The sequence below is a fragment of the Schistocerca serialis genome, chromosome 3 (genome assembly GCF_023864345.2).
Source record: "Schistocerca serialis cubense isolate TAMUIC-IGC-003099 chromosome 3, iqSchSeri2.2, whole genome shotgun sequence".
Classification (NCBI taxonomy): Eukaryota; Metazoa; Arthropoda; class Insecta; order Orthoptera; family Acrididae; genus Schistocerca; species Schistocerca serialis.
Genome location: NC_064640.1, coordinates 210,970,823 through 210,986,052, shown reverse-complemented (window position 1 = coordinate 210,986,052; position 15,230 = coordinate 210,970,823). Strand labels below are relative to the sequence as shown.

At 37.8% G+C, this 15,230-nt stretch overlaps 1 protein-coding gene across 4 annotated transcripts in view; it reads left to right on the top strand.

The window, feature by feature from the left end:
* Positions 1-15,230, top strand: part of LOC126469930 (protein FAM102A) — a 482,093-nt gene that overhangs the window by 427,360 nt on the left and 39,503 nt on the right. Inside the window, exon 7 of one of the 4 annotated variants that reach the window (XR_007586095.1) lies at positions 6,872-7,065. The exons of 2 other annotated variants lie outside the window; for them this stretch is intronic. Coding sequence is in view for 1 of the 2 variants with exons in the window: in XM_050097328.1 (XP_049953285.1) it covers positions 412-555 (144 nt within the window). In the remaining variant the exon portion in view is untranslated. Of the gene's footprint in view, positions 1-411; positions 556-6,871; positions 7,066-15,230 lie in introns of all 4 variants that reach the window. One more of the 4 variants, XM_050097328.1, reaches the window with a different exon arrangement.

Below are 15,230 nucleotides of genomic sequence, written 5' to 3'. Positions count from 1 at the left end.
AATATACCTTTCACGTCATCGAGTTATCTATTGGGGTAACTGCATCTTTGCTGTTGTAGGGACACAGTAGAGCAAGTGCATTTGTGTGTGTGTGTGTGTGTGTGTGTGTGTGTGTGTGTGTGTGTGTGTGTGTGTGTGTGTGCGGGTTTTTTTTTTTTTTAGATTCTGAAGTGGTTGTGTTTTAGTTAGTGGTAGTTTTAATTTCCCATAACTGTAGTTAGTAAACATTACCATTGAGACTGGTGTGAAAAGTAACTGAAAATGTTGTTGGTTAAAAGTTAAGAGAAATGTTATTTCTGTCTTGTAAGAAATTCTAATAAGACCTATATTTTGTTTCCAGCATGTGTTAAAAAAAACAAAGGTTTTATCTGTGTAGTGAATGGGGGCTTTGCATATCGGCTTATCTTGCAGGGGGGTGATGTCACAGCATCACCGAAAGCTGTTTGAGAGCACATCTAAGCTGCCCACTGTGGCTATCAGCCCGGATGATCAGCCAGAAGAGAATGACACCATGTCGTTACCTCCAACAATGACGTACAGGCGAAGTAGCACAGTGTCAGTCGGTGTTCGTTGTTGTAACTGCTGCTTGATATGCTGTCTGCTGTCTTTGCACAATAAGATTCCTTTTTTATTGTAGCTCAAGTTTGAAATAGATGTGGTGGGAATTTTTTTGTCCTGTGTTGTCTTCTCTTATTTTTTTAAGTGTAACAAAAAGATGATTTTGCTCAAATAACATCTGTGAATAAAATTGGTCTTTAGTATTTGTTTCCACAATCATGTAGCATGATGACTAACAATCTTTTTTTTTAAACCCCATACTGTTATTTGTACTGTTTTGATGGCAGTTGTTTCTTTTATAGCTAGTCTGCACAGTGCAACTTTTCAACCAGTGGAAACAGTTTTACTAAGGGAAAATTTTGTGCTATAAATGCACATTTTTGGTCAGATACATTGAGCATTTCCGTTGCGGTTACTGGACTTCAATACCGATAATGCAAATGTGATAAGAGTTTGGGAACACATTTATGCATTAGATTGTCGAAGTAAAGTTCAGAAACGTTTGATAATACAGATATATGTTATAAATGACCACCTCATTATAAGATCAGTTATGCCTTTTATGGACTAATTTCCTCATCCATTCCTATCACCCTACTTGTGCACTGCAGATTTCTTTCATTCTCACATTTTGTCTGTCAATCACACAATAAAATTTTCTGCATACAATTTTTATTTTGTTTTATCTTTTCTTGTGTGCCCATTCATTTGCAGAATAGCAATGGTGGCATTGTTCAGAAGCTGATTTCCAAATGCAAAATGTACACTATTATTATATTTTGAAACTGTGATGCATTATAGAAAACAATTCAGCAGTTTTTATGGCTTACAAGTGTAAAGAAGGAAAGAAAAATGAAGAAACAACTTCCTCTGGCAACGAACAATGTAGCTCACAAAAAAACACATCCTATTAACAAAATGTTCCAGATAACATGCACGTCAGATAATCTGCTGCAAATGATTTTCACCCAAAATATTTGTAAGTTCTGTGGATCCCTGCTAAAGTGTGTATACTAACCAAATTGTACATTTGTACAGTTTATACACTATGTGATAAAAAGTATCCGGATACCTGGCACCCTCCATTGGTAATTTTGGAATTCAATATGGTATTGGCCCACCCTTAGCCTTGATGACAGCTTTCACTCTTGAAGGCATATGTTCAGTCAGGTGCTGGAAGGTTTCTTTGGGAATGGCAACCCATTCATCATGGAGTGTTGCACTGAGGAGAGGTATCAATGTTGGTCGATGAGGCCTGGCACGAAGTCAGCATTCCAAAACATCCTAAAGGTGTTCTATAGGATAAAAGTCAGGACTCCATGCAGGCCAGTCCTGACAGGGATGTTATTGTTGTGTAACCACTCCACCACAGGCTGTGCATTATGAACAGGTGCTCGATCGTGTTGAAAGATAGTCTCCATTCCCAAATTGCTCTTCAACAGTTGGAGGCAAGAAGGTGTTTAAAACATCAATGTTGGCCTGTGCTGTGATAGTGCCATGCAAAACAACAAGGGCTGCAAGCTCCCTCCATGAAAAACATGACTACACCATAACACCACCGCCTCTGAATTTTACTGTTGTCACTACACACGCTGGCAGACGACATTCACTGGGCATTCACCATAATCACACCCTCTCATTGGATCACCGCATTGTGTACCATGATTTTTTCACTCCCCACAACATTTTTCCACTGTTAAATTGTCCAATGTTTACGCTTCTTACACCACATGAGGCATCGTTTGGCGTTTACCGGTGTGATGTTTGGCTTATGAGCAGCTGCTTGACCACGAGATCCAAGTTGCCTCACCTCCCGCCTAACTGTCATAGTACTTGCAGTGGACCCTGATGCAGTTTGGAATTCCTGTGTTACGGTCTGAATAGATGTCTGCCTGTTACACATCACGACCCTCTTCCACTGTCAGCAGTCTGTCAGTCAAAAGATGAGGTTGGCCTGTACGCTTTTGTGCTGTACGCGTTCCTTCATGTTTCCACTTCACTATCACATCGGAAACAGTGGACCTTAGAGATATTGAGGAGTGTGCAAATGTCATGTACAGACATATAACACAAGTGTCACCCAATCACCTGACCACGTTTGAAGTCCATGAGTTTGGTGGAGCACCCTATTCTGCTCTCTCACAATATCTAATGACTACTAAGGTCACTGATATAGAGTACGTGGCAGTAGGTGGCAGCACAATGCACCTAATATGAAATGTTTTTGGGGACATCTGGATACATTTGATCACATAGTGTATTTGTTGACTTAATGAAACCTAGGCTCTCAAGGGCCCATTATTAGTTTTGAAAAAAGAGTAAAATGTCACCTTGTATACATCACTCTCACTGTGTGTGTGTGTGTGTGTGTGTGTGTGTGTGTGTGTGTGTGTGTGTGTGTGTGTGATGCACCTCTCTTGGTTCCTTCTCCAAAATCCGAAGTTAGTAAACAAATCACACGTTGATATAACAATGTTTATTTAGATGTTCAAAAGTAAAAGCATGGAGAAAATGTTGGATTCCAGAAGCTACGACATTGTTTATCCTGGCTGACACCCACAAATATGGCACTTGTCTCTTTGACTATCAATTACAACTTGAGTTTGAAAATTGCTTCTGAACTAAAACTGTTTTACAGCAATGCATTCCTAACTCCACACAATAATATGTCACACTTACAAATATTTGGAACTGTTTACTTAACTTTGATGTGGCCTCAGTATCTAGTATGAAGAAATGTTGTTGGATAATATCCACGTCCAGGGTTCTTGAATGATAAGGCTGTGGGTAATAGTGAAGTACTTGTAAATTGTCATTTATTTATCATTTCACATAATATTAGACACACATTTTTGAAATGTATCAAGTAAAAATCAACCATAAAACTCAAAGCTCTTTTCTTTGTCTGTGTCTATTCTCTTCCAATTAGCTTTCCTAGTTGCTAACTCAAGTGAAGTGGAAAACAGTATGACGGAATGAAGCAACATATTGATACCAGTCTGGTATATTATAAGATACGTAAACATTCTAGAATAATCCAGAACAAATTGTGAAACAAAATATAATTCAGGTGACTTCCTTTTTTAAATCGTCCAACAAATTTGAGTTACATAGTATTTAAAAAAAAAAAAAAAAAAATATGTAAACAATTTTAATTGTAATATTAAATGACAATGGTTGCAAAATCTGTAAATGTAAAATTTAGAAACTTCCTGTTAAGTTGTCATATTGATTACACACTGATAGTAAAATAAACAAAAAACATAGATAGGAACATATGTTTCATGTGCATTTAAAATTGAATGATAAAAATATCGAAATTAATGAATAGCTGTTTTCAGAGTATTTATTATTGCTTCTCTGTCAATTAAGTTTTATTGTGTAAGATCAAAGTTTTACAGGGAAAAATTCTATAAACATCAACAAGTATGACATATACAGTTTGTCTGAAATCCAGTTCACAGGTAGCCAGAATTTAGGAGTTATATTATAGTTAATTAACTGATCAGAGGTTCTGAAAGAGCTAGATTCATTATTGTGGGGGGGGGGGGGGGGGGGGAGATTTAATGTATTTTGCCATGCAGAGGTTCAAACTAGTGAGAGAGAGAGAGTGGAGGAGACAAAATTGTGATGTACTTCAGAGGAGAGAATAAACTTCGATAAAACAGTAAAAAACAAGGCAGACATTGGTGGGGCAGTGGCAAAGTATTATTCTTGTCTTGTAAAATATGGTGCCAGGAGATAAAAAAAAAAGGTCCAACAGAGGATAGACCTGTGAACTGTCTGAATTACTTCTCTGAAAATTGTCAGTCACTACCACTTATCCTATTTAGAAAAAGCAAGATGAATTACCACAACCTTATATTTGTTAAATATATTTTTCAAAAAAATTATCTGGTTGGGTGTGAAAAATAGCTAGCAAACAGAATCTACCTTCAGAAAGATATTCCTCTTAGAGTATGTCAGAATCGGTAGCCAGGTGTTGCTGTACAACATTCTTCAGCACACAGTATTGTAATATGGATAATGAACATGCGTATTCAGTAATAATGCAAGATTAGTTCTTAATTGGATGTTATGATGCCTTTTTTTCCCTTCAAAAGGAGAAACACATTGTGTGACAAATCCTACTTCCTGGAGTTTATCTGTTACGTAAATGAAATTACATTCAATTATGTAATTCCATATTCATCTGCATACTTAGTTACTTTTTCATGACGTATCTTTCCACATTTTTTATCACTGAGATGCTCTGCAATGGAAAGAAAAACGTTGCATAAAAAAATTATTAGTTTTGCAATGCATCACAAATTTCTGAATGAATAATTGCTATGGGGGAGCAAGAGAGACTCGGTTACCTGTAGTAAGCACAATGAGAGGGAAGTTGCAGTATTAACAGTGCCTTTCCATGATAAACACTATTCCCCCAACACCGCACCCCTTCTCCAAAATCCCTTGTCTCGAGCAAACTGTATCTTTTAAAATAATGTAAAGTTTATGGGAAACAGTCTGTTAGTCTCCTGAGAAAAAGAAAACTGTCTGCCTCTCCAGTTGCAGCCTCATTTTTATTTCTGTGTTAAATGTTTTTGATAGTATTGGGTTGGTACATAAGTTTTTAGTGTTTTTCCATAAGTTCAATAAACACAACAGATCCACAAAACAGAGACTTCAGACTTAAGTCATCAATAATATATTCTCCCTCACTATTTACAACAGTCCACCAATGCTGGGTTAACTTTTCGATTCTGTGACTCTAGAAACCATGTGGTTCTGAGGCAAAGAACTTCTCAAGCCATGTTTGGAGCACGTTTTTATAAAAAAGGAAGTTCCTTGAAGGTTGTTCGATAGAGAGAAGAAAAGGTGGAAACCAGAGAGTGCATGATCAGGTGAATAAAGTGGATGTGGAATGATTTCTCAACGAAAGTCCTATGTTGTGTTTTCGGTTGGTCTAGCAGAATGCGGGCAGATGTTATCATGGATTAGCATCATTTCACACTGTCTTTGGATCACTGCTCTTAGATTCCATGTGCAAACATCTCTGTTGACAATAAATGTGAACAGTGATGGCTACACAGCAGGAAAACTATTCATAGTACATCATTCAGTTGTTGTTCTACCAGATTCTTAACATTATCTTTTCTGAATGCATGAAGGTTCTGCACAGGGAGTTGTTGCTTTGTTTGGGCTCAACCATTCGTTTCTTTCCCTTTTGTTAGCATAAAGACACCACTTCGTCATCAGTAACAGTTCAGAATAGGAATGGTTGGTGGTGGTCTCGAACCAGTTGATGACGAGCAAGAAGAGCATATATGGCCACCCGCTGATTTTTGTCATTTTGGGCTAGAGTATGCAGTACACACATACCTGATTTTTGACACTTCCCCATTGCATGCAGCTGTTGCTCGATGGTGGAATTATCACAGAATATCACAGTTGCTAGTTCTTGAGTACACTGATGTGGATCATTGCGGATTAATATGTTTAAACAATCTTTATCATACCATGAAAGTCTTCCTGAATGTGGAGAGTCACTGATGTCAAAACACTCCTCGTTATAATGAGAAAGCCATCTTCTTGCCATTTGTCCAATGGCATATTCTCATACACAGTGCAAATGTTCCTGGTTGCCTCCGCTGCTGTCACTCCTCTACTGAACTCAAACAGAAGAATATGTCAGAAAAAATTGCAGTTTCTTCCAAATAACAAAATGACAGTATGTAAACTCAAATAGCAACAGTGAATTACAGATAAAAAAATGGCAATCAATAAAGAAACCCATAGCTACCAGAATACCAACATGCAAAACAAAAACGCTATGAACTCATGCACCAACCTAATATAATTGTTTAATTTGTCTCCATAATGATTGTTGTGAATGAAACTTTCCGTCAACAAATGCTTGATTATTTTATTTCATGACATTAATTATTTAGAATTTCAGTATTTTAATGAGTATAGAACAGTTTGAACCAAATATTTCAACACGTCAGACTTTCATTTAAAGAGGAAGTTATTAAATGCATATTTGTTCTGTGGTACATTTTGTCTTCAAGTAAACTACTCCTTTTCAGAATATTGGTATATTGTCTTCACAGTAATTTACTTAATTTAAGTTAGTACTACTATCATTTTCCAGTTTTGAAACATTTTACAGTTTCATTATTAGTTTTTTTTTATAAGATACATGTTAGTGGTGTATGAGAAACTGCTAAGTGGATAATTTCCCAGCGGTTTCTTATAACTTTTTTAAAAATACTTTCACATGGATGTTATGTGACTAAACACCTCCTGTGAAAAGGTATACTTCTTACAGAATCACATCCAGGATTTTCAAGTGGATTGTGTGTTCATTTTATCTGTGATCTGTGTGAGTGATTTCACGGCTGTGACCAATTACAGCCAACTGGTGTCATAAACTACATTGGAAAATGCCTTCTTAGAAGACTGGCGAAGGAAGTATATCTTTCTTGTGTGAATCAAACCTGCTTTCAAGAGTTTATCTGTTGGGTAAGTGAAACTGATTTCATTTACCCAACACAGTAACTTGATATACAGATTTACTTAGTTTTCCACGACTTCTTACTAACGCTTTGATCATTTGAATTTAACATTACATAATCAACTGAGAGTGAAGAAGCTGAATGCTTTATTCAGAACTGAAGTAATACACTCAGCAAATAGTTTTTGCAAATAACATTCAGTTTATTCACCTGGTAAGTCAGTTCTTGGCAGTTCAGAAGTGATCAACAGTGCAGTCTACAGTAGAAAAGACAGCCTGATGGGACACCATTGCAGGTAAAACTGAAAGACCAATAGTTACGTGTGTGGCTAACAAGGAACAAAAATAAAGCCTTTTTTGTGTATATCAGTGCACATTATATGGCATAAAATATTCCATAAAAAACATTACATTGATATTAAACTTCATCTCTCATTCCATATTTTTATAAGCTGAATAACATATAGTCTTCAGAATTTACCTTTCACTCTGTAGTGGAGTGAGCACTGTTTTGAAACCTTTTGATAGATTGTAACTATGTACTAAACAGGAGCCCGAACTTGGAGCTTAGCCCAGTGGCAGTTTTAACCCTTTAACAGGTAGCGATGTGTATATCCATGCTTGGTCATCATGCCTCCAATGTTAATGACATATACATGCAGCAGCATCTGAGCGTTTCAGAAGTGCTAACATCAGATATGTAAATTTATACAATTTCTTAGTAAATACAAGTGTTATGGTAAGATGGTACCACTTGCAGAGCTCGAAGGGGTTTGTACGGTTACTAATGGTTCCTTGATATGACTCAGATAGCAGAAGTGGGTGTTTGTCAGTCTTTTGGCTTCCGTTGTTTGAAACTGTAAGCATGTGCTGTCTGATGGAGAAATAAAACAAAGTGTCATGGAAAATGGTAATGGGAGTAAATTTTCCCTTTCTTTGTCTGCAACTGAGGACACTGTAAAGTTGTTTTTCTTGTTAAATGCCTTCGCCTTCCAAAAGTACAATTGTCAGTGATGATAAAGATGACGTGCCCCCAGTGAAGAAAGGCAAGTTTGTGTATAAATTTCAGTGGTACATGAAGGGGCTGAATCCTAGTGTTCATGATTTTGATACAGCACATTCAGGTGTGACTCCTACACTTCTGGAAAACACTGGTGAATTACAGTTTTTCAGGCATTGTTCATGGAGGAATTAGTCTCATTTCCTGTAGAAGAATCTAAGAGACACTAAACTGTTTAGTGAACTATTCATTATGAATAAACCCACTTGAAGAGCTGGAAAGATACATGTATAGCAGAAATATATAGTTAAAAACCTGACACATTCTGAATGTGGTTGATCATCAGAGGGAAATCCATTGTGGATTCTAGAAAAGCACATTCCAAGCACCATTGAGTCACCAGTAAAACAGCATGGACCTGTAAGTAGATGCAGCATATGCAGCAGGAACAGAAAATGGAAGGAATTGCATCACTGCTGTAAAGAATGTGATGTGGGGCTGTTGTCTTATGCCTTGTTTTGAAATATATCACATAAAACATGCTTTTGGAATGTGCACCTTTGTAATGTTACCTACTTCAACAATAAAGAGTATTCAAAGTCACATTATTTTTAAAACTTGTTGGTGTGAACAAAGACAGAAAAACCTGTGATGATAAGATCTGAGTACAGTGTTCAGCACCCTATCATTCCCAGCATGGGGACACTACTGCATGGAATGGCCTGACCACACACGGATGTGCACACTATTATCGTGCACTTGGCAGTGCAAAATTCATTCTCTCTCTCTCTCTCTCTCTCTCTCTCTCTCTCTCTCTCTCTCTCTCTCTCTCTCTCTCCCCCCCCCCCCCCCCCCCCACACACACACACACACACACACACACACACATCACCACCAATTTGTGTTCAGTCTGCATCTCAGATCTTTTTCCTGCCATTTGTTTGACAAGACTGAGTCATGTTTGCATTTTCCATACTAGAAAAATGTGTGTTGTTTTACCATCTCTCAAAACCCTGTCAGTATGTACTATTAAAATTTGTGTGTGTTAAAGTGGAACACCTACATCTAGGACCCCCCCCCCCCCCCCCCACAGGCCTCATGTCTCTTTTGTGAGTATGTGATTGGCCACCATGGGGCCGCAGTGCTACTTCCCTTTCTGTACTGCAGGTCTATCCTACTTCATTTTTCCTTTCTACTTTTCCAATGGGAGGTCTTCTTGGTGCTGATTGTGCTTTGATTTGGTTTGTATTTTGGATACTTATTTTGTCACCTTCTGGCCTTTACGAACTTCATTATTAATGATATGGCCCCAGCAGTCTCTTCCAAAGCTAAGACAGATTACAATGTGGACGACCCCAAAATGTTCCGTTCCCTGTCTATGCCATAAGAGGAACATGGGGCTGAGAGACAAGATGAGAAATCCCCTTCCCAATTGTTGGTTTGTTCTAGGATGGACAGGGATTCCTTTTTGACTAAAAAGCCATTGTTCTTCATTGAACACCTCGAGGGCAGGTTTGGAGAAATGGCAGCAATTTCAACATGAAAAGTGGTTCTATTCTGCTTAAAACAGCCACCCCTGTTCAGTCATGGGCACTGCTCACCTGCAACAAGCTGGATTACATTCTTCTTGCTATAACACCCAATAAAAGTCTGAATATAGTAAAGGGTATCATCTTCCACCAAACACTCCTCTTACAGATTCATCACAAGTTGTGCGCTAATTTGGAGCGACGGGTTGGGTATTTTGTCTATCTTTTTCAGTGAGGAACAAAAGACAATAGTATTGATAAGAAGCCTTCATCTTGGCTTTTGAAAGTGAGTCATTGCCTGACAATATCGAGGTGACGGTTTATCGCTGTGATGTCAAACTGTATATTCCTCCTCCTATGTGATGCTACAAATGCATGTGATTTGGACACGTGTGTTCACATTGCAATGCCATCCCATTCTGTAGGAATTGTGGCTGTTAGTTGCACATGAAGGCTCCTTGTGCCTTTGTGCATCAGCATCGAAGCATACTAGTGTTGAGTTTGTATCTGTTCTTGGGCGCCATGACCGACCTCATTTGAACTCTTCTGTCAAGAGAGTTAATTTGGAGCTGGAACGGCTGCTCATGTCGGGTGCGGGGTCACACATTGGTGTGGTTCATGTTGATTCTCTCAGTAGGTGGGATTATACTAGGCATGGCCTTCACCTCAACAGGAAGGGGAAGGGTAAATTGGCTGGGGAAATAGCAGGAAAGTTAAAGGGGGGAGGCACTGTCATGAGTGGTAAAATACCAGTGGTTATAGGATTCAGAAAAGACCCTTTTTTAGGGTAGGGAGGACAGAAAGAAAGCAAATTTTAAGAGAGGTTAGAACTGAGACAAACCTTCAGTTTGAAAAAGAAATCAAAAAACATAATTCCAGCTTATTACATCAGCATAAACAGCCATTGGTTAAGAATTTTCAACTGTCAGCAGATATTTTAACTCCACCCAATTTTAACTCAGACAATGTGAAATGTCAGCTATCTTTATTGCATCAAAATATTCGAGGACTGAGAAATAAAATTAATGAATTAACTATATGCATAGATGAATTAGAGTCTTCAAACCCAGCTGACATAATCTGCCTCTCTGAACATCATGTGACCACTGGTATAGAACTTTTAAGTGTTACAGGGTTTAGGTTAGCATCTCACTTTTGTAGATCAGAAATGGAGAAAGGAGGAGTTGCCACATTCATCAGGAACTGTCATAAATTTAAGAACATAGACATTCATAAATTTTGCCTAGAACAGCATAGGGAAGCATGTGCAACAGAATTAGATTTTCACAAAAAATCTTTCATAATATTAAGTGTATATCGAGCACCTGCAGGTAACTTTAATCTGTTTGTAAACCACCTTGAAGCTGTACTGGCCCATTTAATAACCAAAAACAAAGAAATAGTGGTTGCTGGTGATTTCAATGTAGATTTCCTTAAAGACTCTCCGAATAAGAACTTATTTGAGTTAGTAACACTATCATTCAACTTAATTCCCACAGTAAAGTTCCCCACTAGGATAGCCACTTGCTCACAAACAGCCATTGATAATATCTTTATAGAAAAGTCCAATGAACAAAATTATATTACAAAACCAATAGCCAATGGCCTCTCAGACCATGACATGCAGTTCCTTCTGTTAAATGTTAATACTGAACAGGATATAAAATCTGTTAAATCTGAGCTCAAGAGGGTAATCAGTAAGCCAAAAATTGATTATTTTAGGACACTCCTCAGAGACATTCACTGGACTGATGTTTACAGTGCTCATGGCATGAATGAAAAATATAACATTTTTGCTAATAAAGTGCTTACCTTATTTGAACACTGCTTTCCCCCAAAACTTACCAAGGTTAGAGGAAAATCTACAAAGAAGCCATGGATTACTCGAGGAATAAGGGTATCTTGTAAAACAAAAAGAAAACTGTATCTGTCAATCTGAAACATTTCCAATGTTGATGCTATAGCACATTATAAGAAATACTGCAAAATATTAAAGCCTGTAATATGGATGTCAAAGCAAATATATTACAAGGAAAAGATAGTCATATCAGATAACAAAATAAAGACAATATGGGATATAGTGAAGGAGGAGACCGGTAGGACCAGACATGAAGAGGAACAAATAGCATTAAGAGTAAATGATACATTGGTGACAGATGTGTATAGTGTTGCAGAACTTTTTAACAAACATTTTATAACTGTTACTGAAAAGATGGGGTTGTCAGGTTCGGTAGATGCTGCTATGGATTACCTTAGACCAGACATTTCAAGTAATTTCCATAATATGAATTTGACCCTCACTACCCCAACAGAAATAATGTCCATCATAAAATCTTTAAAATCAAAAACATCTAGTGGGTATGATGAAATATCAACAAAGTTAATTAAAGAATGTGATTCTGAGCTAAGTAACATATTAAGCTATCTGTGTAACCAGTCGTTTATCAGTGGAATATTTCCTGAATGGCTGAAATATGCTGAAGTTAAGCCACTGTTTAAGAAGGGAGATAAAGAAATAGCATCAAATTTCCGTCCAATTTCACTGTTACCAGCATTCTCAAAAATTTTCGAAAAAGTAATGTACTGTCGTCTTTATAACCATCTTATCTCAAATAACATACTGTCAAAGTCACAGTTTGGATTTCTAAAAGGTTCTGATATTGAGAAGGCTATCTTCACTTACAGTGAAAATGTGCTTAATTCATTAGACAAAAAATTGCAGGCAACTGGTATATTTTGTGATCTATCAAAGGCATTTGACTGTGTAAATCACAATATCCTTTTAAGTAAACTAGAATATTATAGTGTAACAGGAAATGCTGCAAAATGGTTCAAATCTTATATCTCTGGCAGGAAACAAAGGGTGTTATTAGGAAAGAGCTTGATACATGTCTATCAGGCATCATCCAACTGGGAACTAATTACATGTGGGGTCCCACAAGGTTCCATTTTGGGGCCCTTACTTTTTCTTGTGTATATCAATGACCTTTCATCAGTAACATTACCAGATGCCAAGTTTGTTTTGTTTGCCGATGATACAAACATTGCAATAAATAGCAAATCAAGTGTAGTCTTAGAAAGATCAGCCAATAAAATATTTGTGGACATTAATCACTGGTTCCTAGCCAATTCTTTGTCACTAAACTTTGAAAAAACACACTACATGCAGTTCAGAACTTGTAAGGGGTGTCCCAAGAGTATATGTCTAACATATGATGAGAAGAAGATAGAAGAAGTGGACAGTGTTAAATTCTTGGGATTACAGCTTGATAATAAATTCAATTGGGAGGAGCACACCACAGAACTGCTGAAGCGTCTTAACAAATCTCTGTTTGCAATGCGAATTTTGTCAGACGTAGGGGATATAAAAATGAAAAAGCTGGCATACTATGCTTACTTTCATTCCATAATGTCATATGGGATTATTTTTTGGGGTAATTCATCAAGCCAAGCTAAAGTTTTCCGGGCACAAAAACGTGCAGTAAGAATTATATGTGGTGTGAACTCAAGAACATCCTGCAGAAGCCTGTTTAGGGAACTAGGGATACTAACTACAGCTTCCCAGTATATTTATTCCTTAATGAAATTTGTCATTAAAAATATATCACTTTTTCAAACCAACAGCTCAATTCATGGAATCAATACTAGAAATAAGAATAATCTTCACAAGAATTTAAAGTCACTTAGTCTTGTACAAAAAGGTGTGCATTATTCAGGAACACACATTTTCAATAACTTGCCAGCAGCCATAAAAAGCTTAACAACCAATGAAATTCAGTTTAAGAGAAGCCTAAAGGATTTATTGGTGGCCAACTCCTTCTACTCCATTGATGAATTTCTTAGTAAAACCAACTGATTTGTATATAAGTACAACATAACTTCTGCACAATTTCAGTGCAGTAATGTGTTCACTGAAAATTTGTGTGTGTGTGTGTGTGTGTGTGTGTGTGTGTGTGTGTGTGTAAGTATAATCTAACTTCTGCACCATTTCAGTGCAGTAATGTGTTCATTGTAAATAAGTATTACAGTAGTTGTATTACATGTTTATTACCTTATAAATAAATAAAAAAACGTTTTTTATTTTAAATTCAGTGCATTAGTATTTGTAAAATGACTCTTAGTGTTCATTAAAAATGACGATCATTCCACTTGGGACCTGTGGAATGGTACATTACTTTATTTGTTTTAGTTGTAAATATTTGTCATGTATTGTTGTTTTTCTGACATGTTCCACATCCAGGAGGACCTCCTCACTACGGATCAATTGGAATGAAAGTAAATCTAATCTAATCTAATCTAATCTAATCACCCGCCCTTGTGTCAATTGTGGGTAGCACCATTCCCCTGTTCACCATACTGCACAATTTTCAAACAAGAAAAGAAAGAAAATCCAGGAATACAAAATCCTTGACTGCCTCACATATCAAGAAACCAAGAAGAAATATGATCACATAGGTGGGTAAAATTGGCCACAGGTCATAGGATTTAATGTTCCTCCTCTGTCCCAGAATGTGGGGCAGACGAGTCCTCACAGAAGTCTAAATCATCTAACAAGGAGGACAAGAAGTAGGCCTTCAATAAGAGATTCTGGTGGGTGCCATGCCACCATTCCCCACATGTTCTGCCTTTCTTTGTACCTGAAGAAGCATTCCTGGTGGCCCCTATGGGCTTCGACACCCCCCCACCCCCAATGACCACTACCACTTGACTGGAAACAAATGTGTATTGATGGTGTATTTTCACAATCAGTGGCAGCAGATGGCACTGAGACGTGACCTGCCTCCTTCGTCCCTTCACACCCCCCCACAGGATACTGGTAGCATGATCCTCTAATGGAGATGTGGCAGTTTTCTCAAACACTTGGCTCAACTACATCTTTTGTGCTTCTCCCCTGTTTTTTACATTGCCTTCAGGAAATTTGTTTCACAGCAACGCAGACCCCCTACCCTCATCAGGGCTCTTTAAACAATTGCATTGACTATGATAAGAGCATCGAGCATTGTTTGCACTTGTGTACTGAAATCTCTCTAGAACAAACGCATGCCACTCAGTATGACTTTGGAGATTGTGGCTGTTCATGTGAAGACATCTCTGGAATTTACAATCTATAATGTGCATCTATCTTCTCATCATTAAGTGTCCCAGAACATATTGTCTGCACTGTTTTCTCAGCTCACCCCACCCTTGGTAATATTGGGTGACTTCAATGCCTGCAACCATTCTTGGGGTGGAACTATGACACTGGCCATGGTAAAGCTGTCAAAAACTTGATCACAGAGCTTGATCTTTGACTCTTAAATACTGGTGTTGCCACACAGCTCAGTGTGGCATATGCATCTTATTCAGCCATTAATCTTTCTATCTGCAACCCAGCTCTTCTTTTGTCCATCTGTTGGAAAGTCCATGATGACCCTATGCAACAGTGATCATTTTTCAATCATTCTGACCCTCCTTCAGTGTCACTCACCTGGAGCTCCATACAGATGGGCTCTCTCCGAAAATTACAGATGCTTTCACCACTGCTGTTGCCCTTCACATGGAGGTATCAGTGGGGTTGTCCAGAGCACAACCGCAGCCATTGTATCAGCAGCTGACTCAGTGATCCCATCTTCCTTGTGATCCACCCTTCAGAAGACAGTACCTC